This window comes from Aythya fuligula, chromosome 31, assembly GCF_009819795.1.
Source record: "Aythya fuligula isolate bAytFul2 chromosome 31, bAytFul2.pri, whole genome shotgun sequence".
In the NCBI taxonomy this organism is placed as follows: domain Eukaryota; kingdom Metazoa; phylum Chordata; class Aves; order Anseriformes; family Anatidae; genus Aythya; species Aythya fuligula.
The window spans coordinates 1,160,144-1,182,349 of record NC_045589.1 but is presented as its reverse complement, the minus strand read 5'-3'; the positions used below and the strand labels follow the sequence as shown (position 1 = coordinate 1,182,349).

The window sequence follows — 22,206 nt, the reverse complement described above, 5'->3', positions numbered from 1 at the left end:
TGCAAAGTATTGAGCTGATGCAACCCATGGTGGGGGTCCAGCTCTGGAGGAGAGATACCATGCAGATGAGAGTCTGTGAATAAAAATAGATGGTATAGCCTGGACATTATTTTCTGTGTCCATTTATGATGTCTTTGGTTATCTGAAGCCTTTTCATGGATCAGAAAAGCATGGCATAGGCCTTCAGGGTGACTGCCGCCTTCAGGAAATGGCAGCAGGAGGTAGAAAAGACATGGACTGTGACAGCTGATGTTCACTTCCTTACTAGCTACTGACTAAAAAGCAGCCTCTGCCTTGAATGTCAACACCAAATTGAGAAGTTCACCTATCAAGTTTGGATATGGACCTACATTTCAGTGTGACATGGACCCCATTCATCTGCATTTCAGTGTGAGGCTCCCAAGATAGATCGGGATGCATATCTCTTGTCCTTATCAGCAGCAGCAAGAAAAAAAAAAAAAGTCCACTGTGCCTCTCTGTCCTGCCTTTCCAGCTAGGGCAGAGGCAGAGAAATGCTTCTCCTGCAATAGAAGTCGAACAGTGCTGGGAGGAGTCATGGACACTTGCTGCCCTTGGCTAACAGAAGAGACCCCCTGTGCACCTCCCATGCTGGAAAGAGGAATCCTGTTTGGAAGGACGTGTGAATTTCTCTGCTCCCTTCAGACTCCAACAAGACCCCGCTGTCTCAGAAGAGCTGAGGCTTTTTACTCCCCATCTCCAGCTGTGCTCCTCTGGGTGCATCTCAAGTCTTCTCTCCTTGCCTTACGTGTTCTTGGACTGAGACAGGGACACCCACTGCCTTGCTCCAGACCCATCATCCCTGAAGGATCAGGCTGTCTATTTCAACCATCCTTTCCAACTACAAAGGTTTTGTCCAGTATACTGGGCCTGGTTGAGATCAACCAGGAGATCAGTTCGTTTGGAGTTCATTTGGATGGAGTTCATTTACTCTGAACTATCTAGTGCCAGGAAAGCTGGCTATTCTTCAAAGTTCATAGAATCAGAGACTCACACAATGTTAGGGATTGGAAGGGACCTTGAAAAATCATCTAGTGAAGTCCCCTCCACCAAGTCTGATCACCTCCTCCAAGCTCAGGAGCGATGCATCCAAGAAAAGAGGAAGTCAGGTGAAAAGGCCAGAAAGCCTGCATGGCTGAACAAGGAGATGCTGCTCAAACTCAAACACAAAAAGGAAGCCAAAAGGAGCCTACAGAGAGTGGAAGCAAGGGCAAGTAACCTGGGAGGAATACAGAGACATTGAAGCATGCATCCGCATGCCTCATTAGAATGATGAACCACCAACTGTAGATCAGGTTCAAGAGCATCTAAGGAATCTGAAGGGGCACAAATCCATAGAATCAGGTGAGATGAATCCCAGAGTCCTGTGGAAACTGGCAGATTAATTTGCAAAGCCATTATTCGTCATAGTTGATAAGTCATAAATGGCTGGTGAAGTTGCTACTGACTGGAAAAGGTAAAACATAATCCCCACTTTTAAAAAGGGAAAAAAATGCATGCCCAGGGAACCACAGGCCAGCCAGTCCCACCTCAGTGCCTAGCCAGATCATGGAACAGATCCTCCTGGAAACTCTGCTAAGGTGCATGAAAAACAAAGAGGTGAATAGCAACAGCCAACATGGCTTCATTAAGGACAGATAGTTCCTGACATATCTGGTGGCCTTCTGGAGTGGGATTACAGTGTTTGTGTATAAAGGAAGAGCAATGTACTTCATATCTTGGAATTATGCAAAGCATTTGACACATCCCACGTGACATCCTTGTCTCTAAATTGGAGAGACAAGGATCTGACAGATGGACCACTCTGTGGATATGAGGAATTGTCTGGAAGGTTGCACTCAAAGAGTTGTGGTCAATGGCTCAGTGTCCAAGTGGAGATCAGTAGAGAGCGGTGTTCTTCAGGGGCTAGTATTGGGACCCAAACTGTTTAACATCTTTGTTGGTGACATTGACAGTAGGATCAAATGTAGCCTCAGCAAGTTTGCCAATGACACCAAGATGTGTGGTGAGGTTGACACACTGGAGGGAAGGGATGTCTCCAGAGGGGCACTGACAGGCTGGAGAGCTGGGCCTGTGAGAACCTCATGAAGTTCAACAAGACCGAGTGCATAGTCCCACACATGGGCTGTAACAATGCTGCGCATAAATACAACCTGGATGGAGAATGCACTGAGAGCAGCTGTGTGGAGAGGGTTCTGGGGGTGTTGGTAGTTGAAAAAAGTCAACATGAGATGGCAATATGCACTTGCAGCCCTGAATGCAAAATTCCAGGCTGCATCAAGAGAACTACAAACAATGGATCAGAGGAAGTGATTCTCACTCTTTCTTCTGCTCATTTGAGACCCCACTTAATGTACTGCGTTCAGCTCTGGGGCTTCAGAAGAAGAACATGGACCTGTTGGAGCAAATCCAGAGGAGGGCCACAAAAATTGTCAGAGGGGCACCCATCATATGAAAAGAGGCTGGGGAGAATTGGAAAATTGAGAAGAGAAGGCTCTGGCAGATCTTACAGCAACCTTCCAGTAGCTAAAAGGGGCCTACAGGAAAGCTGGAGAGAAATTTATCAGGGAATATTGTGACAGAACAAAGAGTAATGGCTTTAAACTGAAAAAGGATAGATTTAGGTTAGGTATTCAAAAGAAATTCATTACTCTGAGGGTGGTGAGTCACTGGAACAGGTTGTCCAGAGAAGTTATGGGGTAGTGCCCCATCGCTGGAAGTGTTCAAAGCCAGGTGGGACGGGGCTTTGAGCAGCCTGATTTAGAGGAAGGTGTCCCTGACATAGCCAGGACAGCTCACCGAAACAGATCAAATAGATGTTCCAGACCATCCAGCACTCCCTGCAGCCTACCACTCCACTATCAAAAGCAACTCCCAGGCTGCAGCAGAGGAGGCTGCTGGGGAAAAGCTGGAGGGTGGTGGGAACCCAATAGCAGAAGCAGGAAGAGCAGTTTGAACACCATGTCCTGCCCAAAGGTCCAAGCCTTCTCCCCACTCAGCTCCTGCAGGAGAGGTTTCTGTGCCCATGGGTGCTGAGCGGGCATCCTTGGGCTCAATGGGGCTCAATGGGGGCCCAAGGCAGCAGAAGGTGCCCCCATTATGGGGTTTCACACAGAGCCACTTTGGTTGGAAACTGCCTGTGGCTGGCAGGATGGAAATGTCTGTCAGAACGAATAGTGTCCAAGGACAAGGGGTTCTGGCAACCCCATAGCCAGACCCTGATCCTGCTGGCCCCAAGATGTGCCCCTTCCCCACCAGTGCATCTCCATCAGCCTCAGGGAGACACCCCAACACCTGGGCAGGGAAGCAAGGGTTCTAGGGAAAGCCCCCAGAGGGTTTTAATATGAAGAAATACTGACTCACAGCATAAAAAGAGGGGAATACCAAGAGAGGGAATACCCATGTGTGTCTGCTGACTGCTGGAAAAGGAAGACCGTTCCCTGGCACTCATGGCTCTCCCAGTGGCACTGAGCTCTCCTCCCTCCCAGCTGCGCCCAGCTGCTCGGCAGGGCTGGGCTTTGCTGGTCTGGGGCTCTGGGACACTTGTGCACTGGGCTCCGGTGACACATCCTGGATGTCCTCATGAAAACATGCCAGAGACACCTCTTCAGCATCGTCATAGCCCATGGTCCCCAGGTAAGGGGATGAGATATATCCCTCAGCTCCAGGGTCCCCAGCACTTCTCCAGGAGTGCAGGCTTCCCCCTGTAAGCATCAAGGCAGACTGTTGTGGTTGAGCATGTGGGGTGCCCCTCAGGGCTATACATCACCTTCCTCCTCCTCGCCAGCCCTGAGACATTCGGCCCATTCTCCCAGCTCCCAGGAAACCTCCCAGGGCAGGTTCTCCATGTTGAGAGGTCAGGCTCTCATTATGCCATGGACTCATCTGGCCCTGGAATTGGCACCTAGGAAGCACTTGCTCTGCATTGCCCTCTCACCTGCGGCTGCATCCCCGGGCCCATCTCCTTCCACTGGTGCCCCAGGAACTTCCCAGTCCCCCTGCCCACAGACAGGATCCTCCCCAAGTTCGGAAAACTCCCTGGCATTGTCATAGCCATCTGCTGGGTCGCTTTCGGTCAGGACAGGGACATCTGAAAGGAGAGGAGAGGTGGTGGCAGTGAGAAGAGATGTCCTGCAAAGCAGAGGATGGGAGGGTGTGTGGGGACACAGGGCTGACATGCTGCTGGTGTCAGGGTCACAGCAGGGCCTTCATCCTTGCAACTCTGATGAATGTATCACTTGGTGACACTGCTGTCTGTCTGTCTGCAGGGAGGAGAGATGGAGTGCTTCCTCCTCCTCCCCCTCCAGTTCCTGGGGCTGACCCCAGACCCTCATCTTTCTCATGTTGACCGGGGTGGAGCTGCAGCTGGGTCAGGGACCCTTCTGAAAATGAGCCTGCAGAGAGCTGCAGTGAGTGGTATGCGGTGAACCCTGCTTCCCCGGATAATGGTCAGCACTGCTGGGGATTGGCACCCACAGAGCTAGGGCTGCGTGGGGAGGAGAACCTATTTTTCCCTGGGACCAGCCCCTTCTCAGAGGGGCTCCCAGAGCTCCCTGGGACAGACCCTTTGCTCAGACCTTGGCTGTCCCAGTGGTGCAGGGCTAGTCAGAGAGGGGCTGTCCCCTCTGGGATGGGCAGAGCTGGTGGGGAGGAAGCTCCTCTGTGGGGGCCAGCACCTGGATGCTCTCCCACAGACCCCGTGGCCCAAACATTTCAGGGACCATGGGCAGGAGCTGCAGGGGACAGTCGTGGTCTGAGGCAGTGAGAAGGGGCCCTGCAGATGTGCCCTCACAGGGACCCGCACCCACCTGAGAGACTGAACCTCAGCTGCTTCTCCCATGCCAGGCTGTAAGCGATCTCCTCGTAGACGGCCTCAGGGAGGGGCTCTCCAGCTCTCCCAGAGCCTGGGGACAGAGGCAGGGCTGGTCTGGGAATGGGCAGAGAGGGACAGGACCCCACGGGGCTTCCCCTGCCTCATTCCCTGGGCCAGCACAGGGCTGTCCCCACAGCACAGCCCCACTGTGTTGTGTTGGCACTGCGGCCACATCCCCAGGGAGGGCAGAATCCCCATGGGTGGTCTGGGGCAGTGTCAGCCTTGCACCATCCCTTTGGAAACAGCCCTTGTGCCCCTTTTGCTCCCTGGGTCACGTCCCAGTGCAGACCCTGAACCAATTCCCACATTTCCCATTCACATGGAGCTGCTCCATCTCTGCCCCACACATCAATAGCACAGCCCGTGTCCTGTGTGGGTGGCTGACACCACAGTGATGGATCCTGCTGCCCCATGCTGCTGTGCATCTTCCCCATGCCAGCAGTGCATCTTCCCCATATCCCCCAGCCCAGATCTCACATTTCTCTCCTTCACCCAGGACTCACGTCCTTGGGATCTGGGCTCTCTCCGCCTCTTGATGCTGGTGCCCCATGGTCTGTCAGGCAGTGGGGCAGCACATGGGGCAGGAGGCAGCACACAGCTCTGCATGTGACCCTCACCAACACCCCCAGCCCTGCCAGGAGGCATCTCCCCCCAGCACCACTGGGGAAGGACCCACCTCTGCGCCGAGCCCTGGCGCTTTGCACCTGCCCAGCCAGGAGGGCCAGGAGCAGGCAGAGGAGGGCCCCCAGGATGATGCAGATGACAACAGGCATTGAGAGTCTCTCACTGCTGGTGGACGGACGGTCCCGTGGGGGATCTGCATGGGCAGAAACATGGCAGGGGCAGCATCAGGCATGGGAGAGGTTGGGGGTGGGACACAGCATTCCTGACCACACAAGGCAGCAGGGTCTTGGGGGGACAGGGCTGGGTGATGCAGCAGCTCCCACACTGCTGGGTACATCACAGACTTCCACCAGCTCCCTCGATTTCCTGGGAGTCTCACAGCCCCGCAAGGAGTCCCTTCCTCTGTCTGTGGGTCACAGCGTGGATATGGACAGACCCAGCCCCTGGGGAAGAACAGCTTACCTGCTTGTGGGGGGGATGTTGCTGTCTTGGGTGCAGCTGCAGGGGAGCAGAAGGAGAGCTGGGCTGAGAGGCTGGGGCTGTGGCACCAGGCAGCCTCTCTGGCAAATGACCCCAAAATTAGCCATGTGAATGTTCCATCCTTTAGGGCTGGGCAGGGTGGCAGGGACAGGGCCCAGCACCACTGCTCTGGGCTGCTCACAGGACAGTGCAGGCAGCCCAGGGGATGTGCTGGCACATCCAGCCCCACAGAGGCTGCTCCCCACCCAACACCAGCCCCCCACCCTGCAGGAACACCCTTGCTCAGGCCAGCAGCGGGGCCATGCCAGGATCCAGCAGGGCAGACACCCAAGCCAGCTCCTTGCCAAGCCCCCAGCCATGTCTCCCAGCCCCACTGCTCACCTGAGCAATGCACAGCCACATCTGCCTTATGCTGGCAGGCACCGCTGCCCCCTGGCTGGGCCCAGCAGTCCTGCAGAGACAGCTCCGTCCCCCTGCACTCCATCAGCCACATGGGGCCCGTCCCCTCTCCAGCAGCAGCCTGGCCCAGGGCATAGACCGCGGGGCCACAGCCCAGCTGCCTGCACGCCACCTCGGCATCCCGCATGTCCCAGGCATTGTCACACAGCGTCCCCCAGGTGCCACGGTGCCAGATCTCCACTCTGCCCGATCAGCCGTCCTTGCCTCCCACAGCACGGATCTTCTCCCTGTCTGGGGAGGCAGCAATGTCCCATGGCACCAGGACAGCTGGGAGAGCCCTGCCAGGTGAGGGGGGCACGTGCAGGGGCAGCTCCCTACCTGTGCAGCTGGTGGAGTTGGGGCATGCACCCACCTGCGGCCTTTCTGTCCATGTCCCAAAGGAAAGAGAAGTTGGGCTGAAAAGGGCTGCTCTAGGGGTTGTGCAGAAGAGAGCAGAGCTGACCTCTGCTCACACGTCCCCATGCTGCCTGGGTCAGGGCAGCAGCAGAACCCTGTTCATTCAGGGGACACACACGGCACTGCAGGGGGGACCCAAGTGCTTGGCCCCACAAGGTCTCTGATTCACAGAGCAGCAGGAGGCTGTCCCAGGAGGGGGGACTCCTGAAAGCCCTGCATGGTCTCCTCTGAGCCCTTGCCTGGAGTTGCCTCTACATACCCCAGGGAGCTGCTGGCAGCCCGGCTGTTGACTGCTGCTGGTGGACATGGGTGGCTCTGAGAGCTGAAGTCACCTTTGTGCCACCAGCAGCAACAGGGTCTAATGCAGGAAGTCAAAGCCCCTCCTGGTTCCTTCTCTGCATTTGAGCACACCCAGTGGGGAGCTCATCTGCCTTGATGGATCAGATTTACCATTGCAGGTTATGTGGGCCTCTTCTCGGCGGTCATCACACGACTGCGGATGCCAGGGAGCAGAGGGACACTGCCAGAAGGAGCTGTTGCTCTTCCCACACTCCACATGATCCAGCCACGAGGTTCTAGACAGCTTGGCATACCTTGAGGTTGTTTTCAGGTACCCTCTGTCCCCGCAGCTGAGTTGCTTGCACACCAGTGACGCTGTCTCAGCAGTCATCGAGTTGGAGCAAACGCTGCCCCACGTCCCGTTGTAGAAAACCTGCAGGCGCCCGGAGCAGCCGTCGCTGTTCTGCAGCCTCAGGGCCATGAACTCTGGAAGGAGAAATGGCCCCAGGAGGAACAGGCTGGTCCGGGGCTGGAGGAACAGAGGCTTGTCTGCACCCTGGGCCCTCAGGTAGGTGGAGGCACAGCCAGCAAATCCCTGTTGCACCTGGGAACAGAGAGGTCTCTGAGGTGCACCCTGCCCTCCCTGCTCACCATCAGGGTGGATGTGCTCCCTGGAACCCCAGGGTCTGGGTGCAGGTGTCCCCAGAATGAGCTCAGGTGGCAGGGCCTCCAATGCAGCCAGGGACAGCTTCGGCCATGCCCAGCTCTACCCTCACCCTGGCCTCCCCATCCCTGCTCCCAGCCCCGCATCCAGCACAGACCTGAGCAGATGACTCCTGCGTCCTCTTTGTGCCTGCAGTCGTGCTGCCCCCAGGCCTCGGCAGGGCAGTCCCAGAGAGCAGCTTCGGCCACGGAGCAGTTGACGCCATCCAGCCAGATCTGCCTGGAGCCCTCCCCAAACCGAGCAGAGCCGGCTGCCTCCAGGGCCCCTCCACAGCCCAGCTGGCGGCAAACGACGGTGGCGTCGGCCAGGTCCCAGGCGTCGTCGCAGACGGTGCCCCAGCGCCCCTGGTAGTAGATCTCCACTCTCCCGGCACAGCGCCCGGCCCCGTCCACCAGCCGGACCCGCCGGCTCCCTGCAGTGGGGAGAACCCCGGCCGTCAGGGACTGGCTGCCCTCCCAGCCCCACACCCGGGGGACGTGCAGCACCACTCACCCCGGCACACGGACCCCACATCCTCCATAATCCCTGCTGCCGGGTGGCTTTCAGGCAGGGAGGTGTTGCAGAGGCTCAGGTTAGCCTCGTGCCCTGCACACCGCACCCCACGCAGCCCCACAGGGCCTCGTCCTCGCTCGGCCCTCATGGGGGTGTAGGCTGCCTCTGCCTCTCCGCACTGCAGCTGCCGGCACACCACGCTGGCCTCCTGCATGTCGCACTGCTCATCCAGGACTCTGCCCCACGTCCCGTGCTGGAAGACCTCCACGCGCCCATCGCACCGGCTCCCTCCACCCACCAACCGTACAGACATGTGGCGAGCTGGGCCTGGTGAGAGGAGAAATTCAGCCTGGTGCTGCCGTGGGGTCCCCAGCTGTGGGTGGCCGTGTCACACACCAGGGGCAAATGGACTTTGCAGCACTGCCCAGCACTCACCTGAGCAAATGACAGCAGCAGCGTTCTCCTGGGAGCACGGCGAGGCCCCCAGGGCAGTCACCGGGCACTGCCCCAGGTGGGCTTCAGTCCCGTCACAGTGGAACGAGTCTCTCCAGACGGGGCCGGTTCCTCTCCCAAAATGCCCTCCTCCAGGAATGGACTCAGCAAAGCCACAGCCGAGGTGCCGACAGAGAACATGGGCGTCTGAGAGGTCCCAGCGGGAGGCACAGAGGGTCCCCCATGTCCCCAGCACGTCGACCTCCACCCTGCCCTCACACGCTGTGCTGCCGTTCACCAGCCTGAACCCTGTGTACTCAAGGACAAAGGAGGGTGAGAGAGGCCACATTTGTGCTCTTGTTCCCACAGGAGCTGCAGGAGAAGCCGAAGGGAGAGCGTGACTTTCTCCTCCTGCAGCACTCTCATTTTAGGGCTGCAGACCACCACCTCACCCCACCTCTTCTGCCCCCAGCACAGCCCTCGTGGGCACCGTTTCACCCCAAGTCCTTACATGTGCAGGTGACATGAGTGCCAATGCCATGGGTGCAGGGCTGGTGTCTGGAGGCCTGCGTGGGGCAGGAGGAGAGGATGGATTCATTCCCCACACACTGCAGCTCTCTGTCCCAGACAGGACCGGCCCCTTCTCCCACGTGAGCTGCCCCATGGACAGACAGGGCTGTGCCACACTGCAGCTCCCTGCACACCACCTCGGCAGCTTTGGCACCAAAGTGGGAGTGACAGACAGCTTTCCACTGGTTCCTGTCGTAGACCTCCACACTTCCTGAGCAGGGGCTGTTTCCTCCGACCAGCCGGACAAATCCTGGAGCAACCAAGGAGATCTGTGAGTTCCCAGATCCCTCTGGCACTTCTGTGTCCACCTCCCACCTCATCCCTAAGGTGGCCACATGCAGAGCCCCACGGCCAGCACAGCAGCTCTCAGGTTGTGCTGATGGCACAAAGAGGTCAGGGCCCCTCTGCTGCTCCTCAGAAATCACTCCAGCCCCCATGGGCTGCCCTCTCTCCCAGCCCCTAGCCATAGGCACCACTCAGACAAACTTCTGCTGCCTGGAGCCCCTGGGCTGCCTGACCCTGGCCCCAGTACTGCAGCACCTTGAGGACATGGGCCCAGGAAAAAAGGCCCAGGCCTGGGGGCTGCTGCAGTCTGCTCTGGGCTCAGGCCAGGCTGAGGAACCCCTTGGATCTGACAGAAAAAAACTTGTTCCGAGGGGGTCCTGGCTTCAGCTGATGGACTCATGTTTGCTATGTCATGTTCCAAAGGTCCCCAGCACTCTCACAGCCGTCCTTGAAGCTGTGGGTGGCCATGGCCATGTGAGTCACACTCATGTGGCTCTGCTGTGGGGACCTGGTCTTGGTCCCTGCCAGACAGGTCCTGGGTGAGCAGAAGAAAGCTGTGAACTAGCAGCCACTCCAGTACAGGGTGAGGGGATTCATCTCCCAGCTCCAGGCACAGGCCCAAGCTGTGCTTACCCACCTTGGGGGCCATTCAGTCTGCAGGCACCCAACGTGGGCTTCCACTGGGCTTTCCCACTAATAGGGGACAGCAGCAATCACAGTCCCTGCTTGACAGCAGAACTAGCAATGTTGACTCGTGCTCTGGTGTCCACCTGTTGCTTCCTGAGGGCACAGACTGGTCCCTTACAACTGTCCTGGACCCAGAGGTAAGGGAAGGGGGGTCAACCCTTACCTGAACACATCACTCCAGCGTTCTCACTGGGTAAGCAGTAAACTTCTTCTGGCCCTTCATGTGTGCAGTCTGACAGGGCAAACTCGGTGCCATTACAGTCAACAACATCCATCCAAATGGGGCCAGACCCTGGCCCAAAGTATCCATACTGAGGAGCTTCAAGAGCAACTCCACAGCCCAGCTGTCTACAAACCACTGCAGCATCAGCCATGTCCCAGGAGTAACTACACACAGTCCCCCACTGGTCCTGCAGTTTCACCTCCACTCTCCCAGCACAGCGCCTGCCGCCATCTGCCAGCCTCACCTCTGCAGCCCCTTCAAACACACACAGGGAAGGGTCAGGAGAGCTTCGAGCCCCACACTGTGGGTCTGTGAGTACCCCCTGCCCAGGCAGAGTAACAAGGGTGGGAGTCTTGTCCCCATGGGTTGTCCCAGGGGTAGTGGAGTGTCCCTCCTCTCCCCATGGGCTATGCTGGGATGAGGATACACAGCTCCAGGACTCCTGGGACATTTTCTGCCCCACAGCCCTCGGCACCTACTCCTACCCTGTTGCAGGAAACACGGTCGAAAGCACGACAGACACACAGTAGAGTCAGATCATGCTCCATTTTATTGCCCGAATAGCCTAACTTTTATAGAGAACTTAACAGGGGTGGACAGTGTTTCACACAAGATTATTGGTCAAAAGCACTCAGACAAACAGCTACAAGAAAACAACCCCACCTGCAAGAAAACAACCCCCTTGTGATTAGCAGTCACATAGACCTTGTCCTTGAGGCCAGCTACTGGTAACAATATTTTCCTGAATTCCTCAATTGGGCGATGTGGGAACACTGTCATGGGAACTTCTCATAGTTGCCCTGGTAGCTTGGTTTGCTCAGCTACAGCAAGCCATGGGATTTTTGCTGTTTCAAGAAATCCCTCAACACTACCCCAGTGGGCCCCTGCCCCTGCCCACCCGTACACCACCCCCTGCCCTTCACAGGGCTCCTGCTCCTCCCCAGCCCAGAACCTCCTGAACAGTCCCATCTCCCTAGGCCCTCACCTCCCTCTGTCTATCACCTGCCCCAGACACCTCCCAAACCAGGGAGTCTTGAGGTCCCTTTCAACCCCTACAATTCTATGAAACCCACCACCAGCCTCAGGACCTCCTGTGTGCACAGGGGACACTGAGCTTACCACAAAGATCTCCCCCATGGCCCTTCCTCATCCTTGCTGTCAGCTTAGCCCGTGTGCTAGTCCAGAGCCCCCAGGAAGGAAACCTGTCTGTCACCTCTGTGTGCAGATGCCTCAGTCCCCTTCTCTCTATGGGGAACAACCTGCTCTCTTGTGAATCCACAGATCCCAGGGGAAGGAGCAGCACACAACCCCTCCAGGACACCCCAGGCATTGGCTGTGCAATGGAGATCACTGAGCTTCCACTGTCACTGTCTGGGCCTCCTCCAGATCCAGTGACACAACACTGGGGAACAAGGGGCCCCAAAAGAGTACCCAAGGACAAGGTGTCTAAAATTGTAGCCAGACATGGGCTGCAATAATCACGGGAGTTGTGCAAATGGATTATCCTCTCCCACTCAGACAGGTACAGGTTAAAGCACATGGCTGAGATACCAAGAACCTTCTGCTTCTCATTTCAGTAGTGCCTGGAAAGCAACACCACTCCCAAAGGGATCTCAATGACTCCACTGCTGCCCATTGGTCCCAGGCTGTGGGACAAGGGAGCTGGCACTTACCTCTGCACAGCTGCACCCAGACGAGCAGACACAGCACCCGAGGGGACAGGAATCCCTCTGTCCCCATCCTGAGGCTCCTGCCCTGACAGCACGGCCCTGCTGCTGGAGTTTCTGGGGACCCACGAGGCAATGGAGATGATGGGAGGGCACTATATCTGTGCAGATGCAGTCCCAGCTGCAAGAGGAGCCAATCGAAGCAGCAGGCACCTTTTTAGACGTTATCAACACCTATCTCCTCTCCGACGCAACCCAGCTCTCCAATGAACTTCTCCAGCGCTCTTCATGACCATATATGAGGGACGGCTGTGCTGCGGGTCTCACGTCACTGCGGTGGGAGGTCATCGTGGGGTAGGGCTGGGTGTGGGGGCAGATGGCTCTGACACCCCTTGCAGCACACTGTGAGGATCACAAGCACGGAGCATCTCCTATGCTGGGTGCATCCAAGTGCCCAAGGTGCAATATCCTGGCCATCTTTGCACAATGGTATACATGGGTCTGGTCCTGCAGCAGGATTGTATCAGTCTGGGAAGGGACCAGCCCCTGCCCCTGCTACAGCCCCCGCTGTGCTGGCAGCAGCAGCTGGGAAAGACCCTTGGGCAGGGCCAGAGCCCCATGCCGGGAGCATTGGCTGTCCCGTCCCTCCCCAGGGAGCCTCCTGTGGGGTCCCGGCAGCAGCCAGAGCTGGTCCAGGGCCTGCCCTGGCAGCAGAGCTGCAGCCCAGAGCCTCAGGCATCTCCCTGGCTCTCAGCGTGTCACCCAGGGGCTGTTATTCCCCACGGCCTCTGGTGAGCTGGAGGCTGCCTGCCACTGCAGGTGCACAAACCGCAGCCCACGTGACATGGCGCCCGGGCAGGAAGACGGTGGTTTCCTCCTGGCCCCATGCCCAGGCATGGCCCTGCGGTGCCTCCCAGACTCCTGCACCCTGATTGTGCCAGGCAGGGGCTGCTCCTTCAGCCTCACAGTCAAAGGCTAGGCTCCTATCCCCCTGACACCCCTCTGACTGCACGTCTGCTTTGTACTGAGCCGCATGACCACGGGGGGCCATCGTTGACATGACCTACACACCCTGAACCCAGTGCTCCTGGGTGGGCTGGGAAGAGGCCTCCTGAGCACAACACCTCCTTGTGGCTCTGTGGATGCTGGCTGTGAGGTCACTTCTGTCCCACCAGCTGGCTGGCCAACTGCAGGGAGGCTAAGCCTCTGAGGTCCTAAAGGCCTTCAGAAGCTGCCTCCAACAGGGTGACAGATATGGGGAGGTCAGGGGAAGGCTGGGTGAATAAAGGTTGGAGATTTTGGGGAGAACAGAGGGGCTTGGCTAACAAAAGGGAAAGATTCTGAAGTGAGAGAGGTTCAAGTTATGAGGACATACGGCTCAAGGAGGAGATGGGTGGGGATGCTCTGCTGAGGTCAGCTGTGCCTCAGGATCTCAGGAGGCAACAGGAGGCCCATGGCTGTGAAGGTGGGTGTCAGGGCACTTGTGCATGAGGACCTGACAGGCCATCTTCAGGCACATGGCTGCTGTATGCATTTGTCATTTTAGCTGGGCAGAAGGAACTCATAATGCACTGACATGAAGATAGCATGATTATTTATTTTGAGGTTATTCCTGCGCTAGTACCAAATGGAAGTTGCAGAACACTCTTTTAGAATCATAGAATCATAGAATATCCTGAGTTGGAAGGGACCCACAAGGATCATCGAGTCCAATTCCTGGCACCACATAGGTCAACCCAAAAATTCAGACCATGTGACTAGGCGCACAGTCCAAATGCTTCTTAAACTCTGACAGAGAAGCCGAAAGGCCATTAAGAGATGCATAGTCTTGTAGCATGAAAACAACTTTACTTTTATCTGGTGCAGGTTGGGAGCCAAGGAAGGTACCATGTTTGTATGTTCTTATAAGGTGTTTATTGTGCTTAAGAAACTCTGAATCCAGGAAGAAGCAATTGGCTTTGGTGGAGACTGTGAGCTCACTTCTGCCTCTGGAGCTGAGAGGCCAGCAGCAGGAGTATGGCTGGGCAAGGCACTGGGAGGTCCCATCTTTCTGGAGTAGCTGCCAGGTCAACCCTTGCCTCCTGGCTGGCAGATGGGCTTTTAGGCTCACATCTCCTCCCAGTGTCTGTCACAGGCCTGCAGAAGGCACCTGGCTGACATGGTGTTTGCGTTATGCCCTCTGCCCAAGTACCTGAAAGGCCCATGCAGAATTGGGCTTGGCTGTGGATTGTTAAGTCTCTTCTGCCTGAGTACATGGCTGCAAAAGAGAGCAGCAAGCATGTGTCTTGGTTGTGTCTGTCTGAAGAGTTGAAAGGCCAGCAGCAGACACGTGGCCTAGAAGATCAAGGTGAAGTTCCTTCCCTTTAGTCAAATGACAGGAAACAAGAAGGATAATTTAGCATGCCTTTATGAAGGGTTGTTTAAAAGATGGTGGAGCTTTTCTTGATAGTTGGAAACAACATGTGAGAGAAAAACTAGGGAGGGTAGAGATATCAATGAATCTATGGAAATGCCAAGCTTAGTGTAAGGTAGGAAAGCAAGATAGGTGCTTGCATCCTGAAGGGAAATGGGAACAGGTGTGGGACATCATAGGACAGCCAGCGGTGGAGACGGCCAAAGGCACTGGCAAAGCTAGATTTATCCATGAAAACCAAGGCCTTTGTTCCCTTGGCTCTTTCAGGTCTCCCTGCCACCAATACCTAGGAGGAGACATTTAGTCCTCTTAGCAATGGGACCTTACCTCCCCTTTGCACCTCTTGATGGAGGTCAGGAGGTGTCACACCAGTGTCTTTCTCTTGGCACTGCATGTCCCACATCCCACTGCCTGAGGAAGAGCCTGGAGCCCCATGTGAGGACAGGAGCTCCCTATGTCCAGTGCTGGCGGAAAATCTTGGCCTTTCTGCTTGATGAAAAAAACCACAAACAAACAGTAGTTTCTCAGCCTCAGAGCCACCTGCACAGGGCCTTGGCCTATCTGTAATCATGGCCTTCAACTACCTGCTCTAAGGAGTCCTTGGGACTTTGTCAGTATTGGCCCTCAGCAGGACCAGTCAGTGCTTTGAAGATCTTTGGGGTTTGGCTTCTGACTTTGGTTTTCTGAGATTTCATCAGTATCCTCTCAGGAGATGAAGTTCACGGACCTGGCAGCAACTACCCCTTGGGACTTACTAGAACACAGAAAGACCTGAGTTTCTCTGAAGGAAGTCTGGATAGGTAAAAGTCTGATCCTGTAGGACAACCTTGCTCCTCACCTTCCCACCTTGCACCATTTCTCTCATTGATCCCCTAGGACTTGCATCACTTCTCATGACATCAGACTTCTCCACTGAAGTCTGCAGTTGCAGCTTGTAGTTCCTTTGTCCCAACCCCTCCTGCTTTCCTTAGAAAACCTGCACACAGGTAGAGAAGAATGATTCTTAACTGTGAACAAACTAAAATAAATATGAGAAAGCTTAATAATCAATGAAACACACTGCTCAGTTGTATGCTAGCTCTATTTTTTTTCTAATGAGACTCACCTCCCACAAGGGATATACTTATCAGCATTGTATTTCGGCAGTAGACATGAAAGGTTATGTAAAAACATAGATCAGGAGTTGCCTAGAGTCAGAGTGAGAATACATAACATTATATATAGATCATAACATTATAGAGTCATTGAATCATTGAATCAAAGACTGATAGAGTCTTGGATTGATTTGGGTTGGAACAAGACTCTAAATCATGTACTCCAGTCCCCCTGCAATGATCAGGGAAATCTCTCACTACATCAGGTTACTGAATGTCCCTGTTAACCTGATTTTCAACATTTCCGATGATGAAACATTCACAGCTTCTCTTGGAAACCTGTTCCAGACTGCCCTGGTTTTAGTTAGGACGGAGTTAATTTTCTTCCTAGTAGCTGGTAGAATGCTATGTTTTGGTTAAGAACTTTAAGGACTGTCCTTAAACTTTTGAAAATGACAAGATTTTTCCACCTCTCAGAAACATAAGGCATTTAGGTGAGGACATTTGATAGCAAGAGAGAAGACCAACTGTTTGGAAACAACTGCATTTCAGTGCAGAATAAGGTCAGATGAGATTGTGTGACAGATCCGTTTCCATTGATCTGGTGGGACCATAATGAATTTTAGCCTTAATTTACAGTACTGAAATTATTGTACTTGGTTTTGCCATGTTCCTACCTCAGCAGGATGAATGGAAATTGCGCATGAGAGTAGGCAATGGAACTGGCATTCCTGAATTCATCCTCACTGGCTTCATCCTCGTAGGCCATTGCCTATGGAAGCTGCATTGCTCTCTACACACCCTCCTAAGGACATGTTTCTTTGGAGACCAACAGCATTGTAGCTTTGCTGAACACTGTCCTGTACCCATTCTTAAACCCATTCATCTACAGTCTTAGAAACAAGGCCATGATGCTGGCCCTAAAGGAAGCCATGGCCCGTGCAAAAGCACAGCTTTTCCCCTAACCATGATGCATTTCTGAAGAGCCATTTGAGTTCTCTGCTGTCATATCTTACGTAATACCACCATCATACATATGTGACCTCCACATGCAGATGCCTCCAGGGGTTTATGTTCTTGCTGGATTGCGTTAGGCTGTGTGATAAGAAGCACATCTGGACACAAAACGAAGGCCCAAGGAAATGATGACAGGATGAATAATTCAGTTCATGCCCTGCTTTGGCTGCTTCCAGGCCTGTCACAGGAGAGCCCTCAGCTCATCAAGGACCCATCTCCATGAGCCCAGAAGAGCACAAAGCACAATGGAAGGTGGGAACCGAAGTCACAGGCTCCTGTGGAACCAAGATCTTGTCCCACATCCTTCAACGACTGCCTTGGGAGGGCTGTCAACCCAGTGTCCAGGTGGAAACCCATTCAGATGCATCACCGGCAGCAGCTCTTTGCATCACCATTTGGAGTAATGGGATTGCTGCCAAGGGCAGCAGGTCACCTAATGTAGGTCACCTAATGATCATACATAGGGGTAAGTGCAGCAGCTGGACTAGAACCAGACATCAGAGGGCCCATGTGTCATTGTAGTCAGCAAAAGGAGAGATGGGAGTGTGTGGACTTAATGTGTGTGTGCCTGTGTCTTTGTGAGTGTTTGTTAGATTGGGGTGGTGTGTGCCAGCAGCTACAGTGGTGCTGCGCCCACGGGGGCTCATATGTCCAACTGTTTTCAGCTGGGCAGACTGGGAGCCAGGAACTTGTCCTGGGCAAGCTGAGTATCTGATCCCAGCTGCTGGAGGGATCTACCTTGCACACACGCACATGCACATGCATTTGTGCACACAAGCACTTTACATTTCCCACTAATGGGCCTCCATCTTGCTCTGCCAGAGTGGCAATCAGGATAATGCTGCTGGTGCTGTTTGTGGTTGTGTGAATGCTGAGTGTGCCTGTCTGCATTCACCTGTTTCCTGTGTCATTGTGGACTGCACTCTGCTGCTAAAGGGATTGAGAAAAACACATTAGTGATATCAGTCGTGGCATAACTCTTGTCTGGCTTTGATTCTAGTTCATATTGGAGTTCTACCATGTCCAGCACTGCAGCACTCAGTAGTGGCATGATTTCATTCAGGCCACGATAGTCCACTGTTAGTCTCCACTTTTTGTCAAGAATTCACACTAACCATATGTGACTAATAAAGTGTGAGCAAGTCTTGCTGATCACTTCTTGTCTCTCCAGTCAATAAACCAGTTCATGAATGTGAATCAGGGAGTCCCAGTTAGTGCAATATTGCTCCCTGTGCACCACTGGGGTAGTGATCAACATCTGCTGCTCTTTGACACTCAGCAACCCTACAACAGAAAGGTCCTCCAAAAGACTGGGCAAGGCAAACAGCTGTTTAATGTCATCATCTTAATGTAGCTCTGCTTCAGCCTCCAATACAGTTAACTGTCAGGATTCGCCTGTCACTCCAGAAATAAAAATGAGTTCTGCTCCTTTATAGCTGGATGTCATCACAGTACACTGTGCGCTGGTGTCCACAAGAGCCTTATACTTCTGTGGGTCTGATGTGTTAGGCCATCGAACCCACACAATCCAATAAACTCAGTTGTTCCTCCATGTGAACAACAAGGCAGAGCACCTCTAGTCCTGGTCAGAGTATTCATGGAAATTGGAGCAGCAATTTTCCTGGAAGGATCCCCTTCCCCTGCCCTCCCCTTTTACAATTGTTTTTCCTTGTAACTTACATACCCATGCCTCTAGTGTTGAAGTAGATTTCCCATCCCATTTTCTCATGTCCCCTCCATGGTCACATGGGTAAAACCACAGAGTGGTATGTTGTGTGGACCGACCATATCCCCTTTCTTGTGCAGAGGCATGCTTACTCCTAACAGCTGAGGTACTGGTTCATACACATAGAGGGAGGAAGGTATATGCTCTTTGAGTTGGTGGACCATAGTGCAGAAGACACAGGCCCATAGTGCAGAAGAAATGCCTGCCATGACCATGCTGCATCTAAGGGGATCTACTTTCCATTAGGGCTATCTGCACAAAAGTCTTAGAAAAACAAACCATAGAAATGAAGGGATGAAAGACAAGGACTCCTGATGACTCTTGAACAGGAGACATTTATTGCCATTTTTTCACTACTACATATACTTTTCCTGTAGCCCTATGTGCTGTCCACATGCCCAAATTTGTCATACAATTGGTTAGAGACCCTCAGCCACGTGCCTTGAGCCAGCCAGCAATTGGCCACTGCCAAGCTCTTCTATAACACTGTAGCCAAATTACTTTATCTCGACCTTGCTCAAGTTTTTGTTTCTACTGCTTGTTTCCTCATTATCTCTAATTCAGGGATGTGTGAAACAGCACAAAGCCACCTGCAAATTCTTTTCCCACATAGAAAGATAAATACTGTAAGGGAGTTCATGTGAGTTCTGGGAGATGGGGCAAGTTTCTAACTCTCTGAAGCTCATACAGCAACTGGGCAGAATAGAATCATAGAATCATTAGGGTGGGAGAGACCTCCAAGGTCATCTGGTCCAACCATGCCCCTACTACCAATGTCACCCACTAAATCATGTCTCTAAGCGCCAGGTCCAAACTCTCCTTGAAAATCCCCAGGGACGGTGACAACACCGCTTCCATGGGCAACCCATTCCAATGCCTGACTACTCTTTCTGAGAAGAAATGTCTTCTAATTTCCAAACTAAACCTCCCTGGAGCAACCTGAGGCCATTCCCTCTAATCCTATCAGTAGTTATCTGTGAGAAGAGGCTGACCCCCAGCTCCCCATAACTTCCTTTTGGTAGCTGGAGAGAGCTCAGGTCTCCCATGAGCCTCCTCTTCTGAGCCTCCTCTCCTCATTAGAATTGTGTTGCAGACCCTTCACCAGCTTTGTAGCCCTTCTCTGGATATGTTTCAGGGCCTCAATGTCCTTCTTGTAGTGAGGGGCCCCAAACTGAACACAGTACTCAAGGTGCAGCCTCATCAGAGCAGAGTACAGGGGCATGATCACCTCCCTCGTCCTGCTGGCTGCACTATTCCTGACACAAGGCAGGATGCCATTGGCCTTCTTGGCCACCTGGGCAGACAGCTGGCTCATGGTCAGGTGAGCATCAATCAGCACTCCCAGATCTTTTTCCTTTGCACAGCTTTCCAGACACTCTGCCACAAGCCTGTAGCGTTGTATGAGGATGCACTTAGCCAAGTTGAACCTCATCCCATTGGCCTCTGCCCATTGATCCATCCTGTCCAGGTCACTCTGAGGGGCCTTCATACCCTCTGGCAGATCAACACTTCTCTCCAACTTGGTGTCATCAACCAGGGGCTGCCAGCTTCTCCAGGAGAATGTTGTGGGAGACTGTGTTAAAGGCCTTACTGAAGTGTAGGTAAACTATGTCAACAGCCTATCCCTCATCCACCAGGTGGGTCACTTGTTCATAGAAGGAAATGAGGTTGGGTCAGGCAGGTTCATGCCTTTCATGAGCCCATGTTGACTGGACCTGATCCCCTGGTTGTCCTGCACATGCTGCGTGATTGCCTTCAAGATGGCCTCTTCCCTCACCTTTTCTGGCACCGAAGTCAGGCTGGCAGGCCTGGAGTTCCCTAGGTGTCTGTGATCCTGTAGCTGAAGACAATTGTCTCCTACAGAGAACCCCAGTTCTGGGAGAAAGAAACAAATGAACAAACAAAATGCTAATAGACACAGACTCTCCTCAATGACTACTGTATTAAACCAAAAGAAAACAAACCCCGAAAGAATTGTAGAAGCTGAAAAGTGTGTGGACATATTTTCTTAGATTTTAATCTTTCATTTTCTTGTTTCATTTTAATTGATACTAATTGACATCAATTGACACCTACAGACCTAGAGCTTGAAAGAAAAAGATGGATAGGAGTCTTGCAAAAGGCCTGGTACCACCACAACTTTTTCTGCTCAGGACTACCCGTGACACCCCTCAGTCTCTGCACAGAGCAAGTCACACTGAGGTCTTGACCTCTCTTCATTGGTTTGGATTGTTAGGGGATCCCGTTGTTTCCCCTAGCAAGAATGGGTCTTCCCAGGCATCCAAAATTCATTCAGAGTTGACTTTTATTTAACACAGCAAGAATTTAATGGTAGCCATATATCAGCTTGAGCTGGGTGCTTCCAAGGAGGGACTGTGCTCAAAGCTTTCCCTGGGTTCTCCTACCCACAAAAGCTTAATTTCCTCTGCTAGAGTCCAATCAGTTAACACATACATGTTATGTTCCTTCAGATTGGTGGTTCTCTGTTGCAGGGTAGGATGGCTGATGTTATGTCCCAGGGCAGGCTCCCATCTGGTACCTCCATGGTCAGCACATCCCCCGTCCCCCATCGGTGCCACCCAGAGCCCCACACAATGCTGCTCAGTCACCACTACATGCCACATGCCATGTTCAGGTGAGGCGGAGCTCCTGCTATGGCCTGAGGCTTCACTACATTTCCTCCACTAATGTCAGATAATAGGTAGCCCAGTCTCTTACACTTCAGTGGCTTCTCTCCCTTTCAATGAGCTCCTCATAGGTTCTGGCAGGCTCCAGGAGATCCCCTTCAGCCTTCCCTGCCCTAGGCTGGACAAGCCCAGCTCTCCCAGCCTCTCCTCACAGGTGAAATGCTCTGGGCCCCAACCATCCTGGCAGCCCTTCCCAAACCCACTCCAGATGGTGACATCTTCCCTGGGTTTGGGATTTAAAATCTGGATGCAGTATTCTGGATTATGCCCTGCCTCCATCTCATGGCCAGGGACCTGCTCACACAACCCAGGATGCTGCTGGCCTCCCTTGCAGCCAGGGCTCAGTGCAGTCCCCTGCACAGCCCCCTGCCCACCAAGACCTTTCCCACTGGGCTGCTCCCTACCAGGCAGCCCCCAGCTGGCAGAAACTGGCATTTGTCCTGTGGGATTTCATGAAATTCCTGTCCATTCCTGCTCTTCTCTTCCTTGATCCCTCTTCTGAAGCACAGAGGATTGAAGACCTGTGGAGTGAGAAGTGAAAACTAAGACAAAGAAGGCACTGAGTGCCTCCAGCCCCATCAGGGTCTGCTGTTCTGCAGTCACACTCCTCCTTTCAGCAGCAGCCCTGCTTTTGTCTTGTCCAGCCTTGAGCTCTAATGCTGTCACTAAAACTTGAATTTTTACTCTTGACTTTTCTTGCAGCTACAAGTTCCAGGTGAACACTGCCTTTCCCCCAGTCATAACTGCATAACAAAAGAATCATCCATTAATTCATTTTTTATGCCCTTCCTTGCAGTCACCTCCTGAAACAGAGGCATCACGGTCCCTGTCTGGGCTCTGTCCCTACACCAGCCTGTCCCTTCTACCCCACACATGGTCCCATTGTTCAGGCACAGCACAGGGAAGGGTATATTCAGGGTGGGCAGTGGTCCCCCAGAATGATTCCCACTACAGCCCTTGGCTTTCCCCTTCCCCATGCGCCTGGTGCCTGCCATGCCCTGACCATGTCCCACAGGGGGTTCCACAGACATCCCTGTTCTGAGGTCTGAAGGGGTCTGGA

The 22,206-nt window shown here is 53.7% G+C and overlaps 1 protein-coding gene across 1 annotated transcript; it reads right to left on the bottom strand.

Annotated features, from left to right (window-relative positions):
- Positions 1 to 1,923: 1,923 nt before the first annotated feature.
- Positions 1,924 to 10,993, bottom strand: LOC116500144 (scavenger receptor cysteine-rich type 1 protein M130-like). The gene is given in 13 exon segments (XM_032205057.1): positions 1,924 to 2,037; positions 3,613 to 3,722; positions 3,956 to 4,108; positions 4,827 to 4,922; positions 5,568 to 5,708; positions 6,377 to 6,685; positions 6,773 to 6,819; positions 7,288 to 7,615; positions 7,951 to 8,265; positions 8,346 to 8,672; positions 8,781 to 9,086; positions 9,289 to 9,597; positions 10,483 to 10,993. Coding segments are annotated over 13 exon segments (3,066 nt in total).
- Positions 10,994 to 22,206: the final 11,213 nt, after the last annotated feature.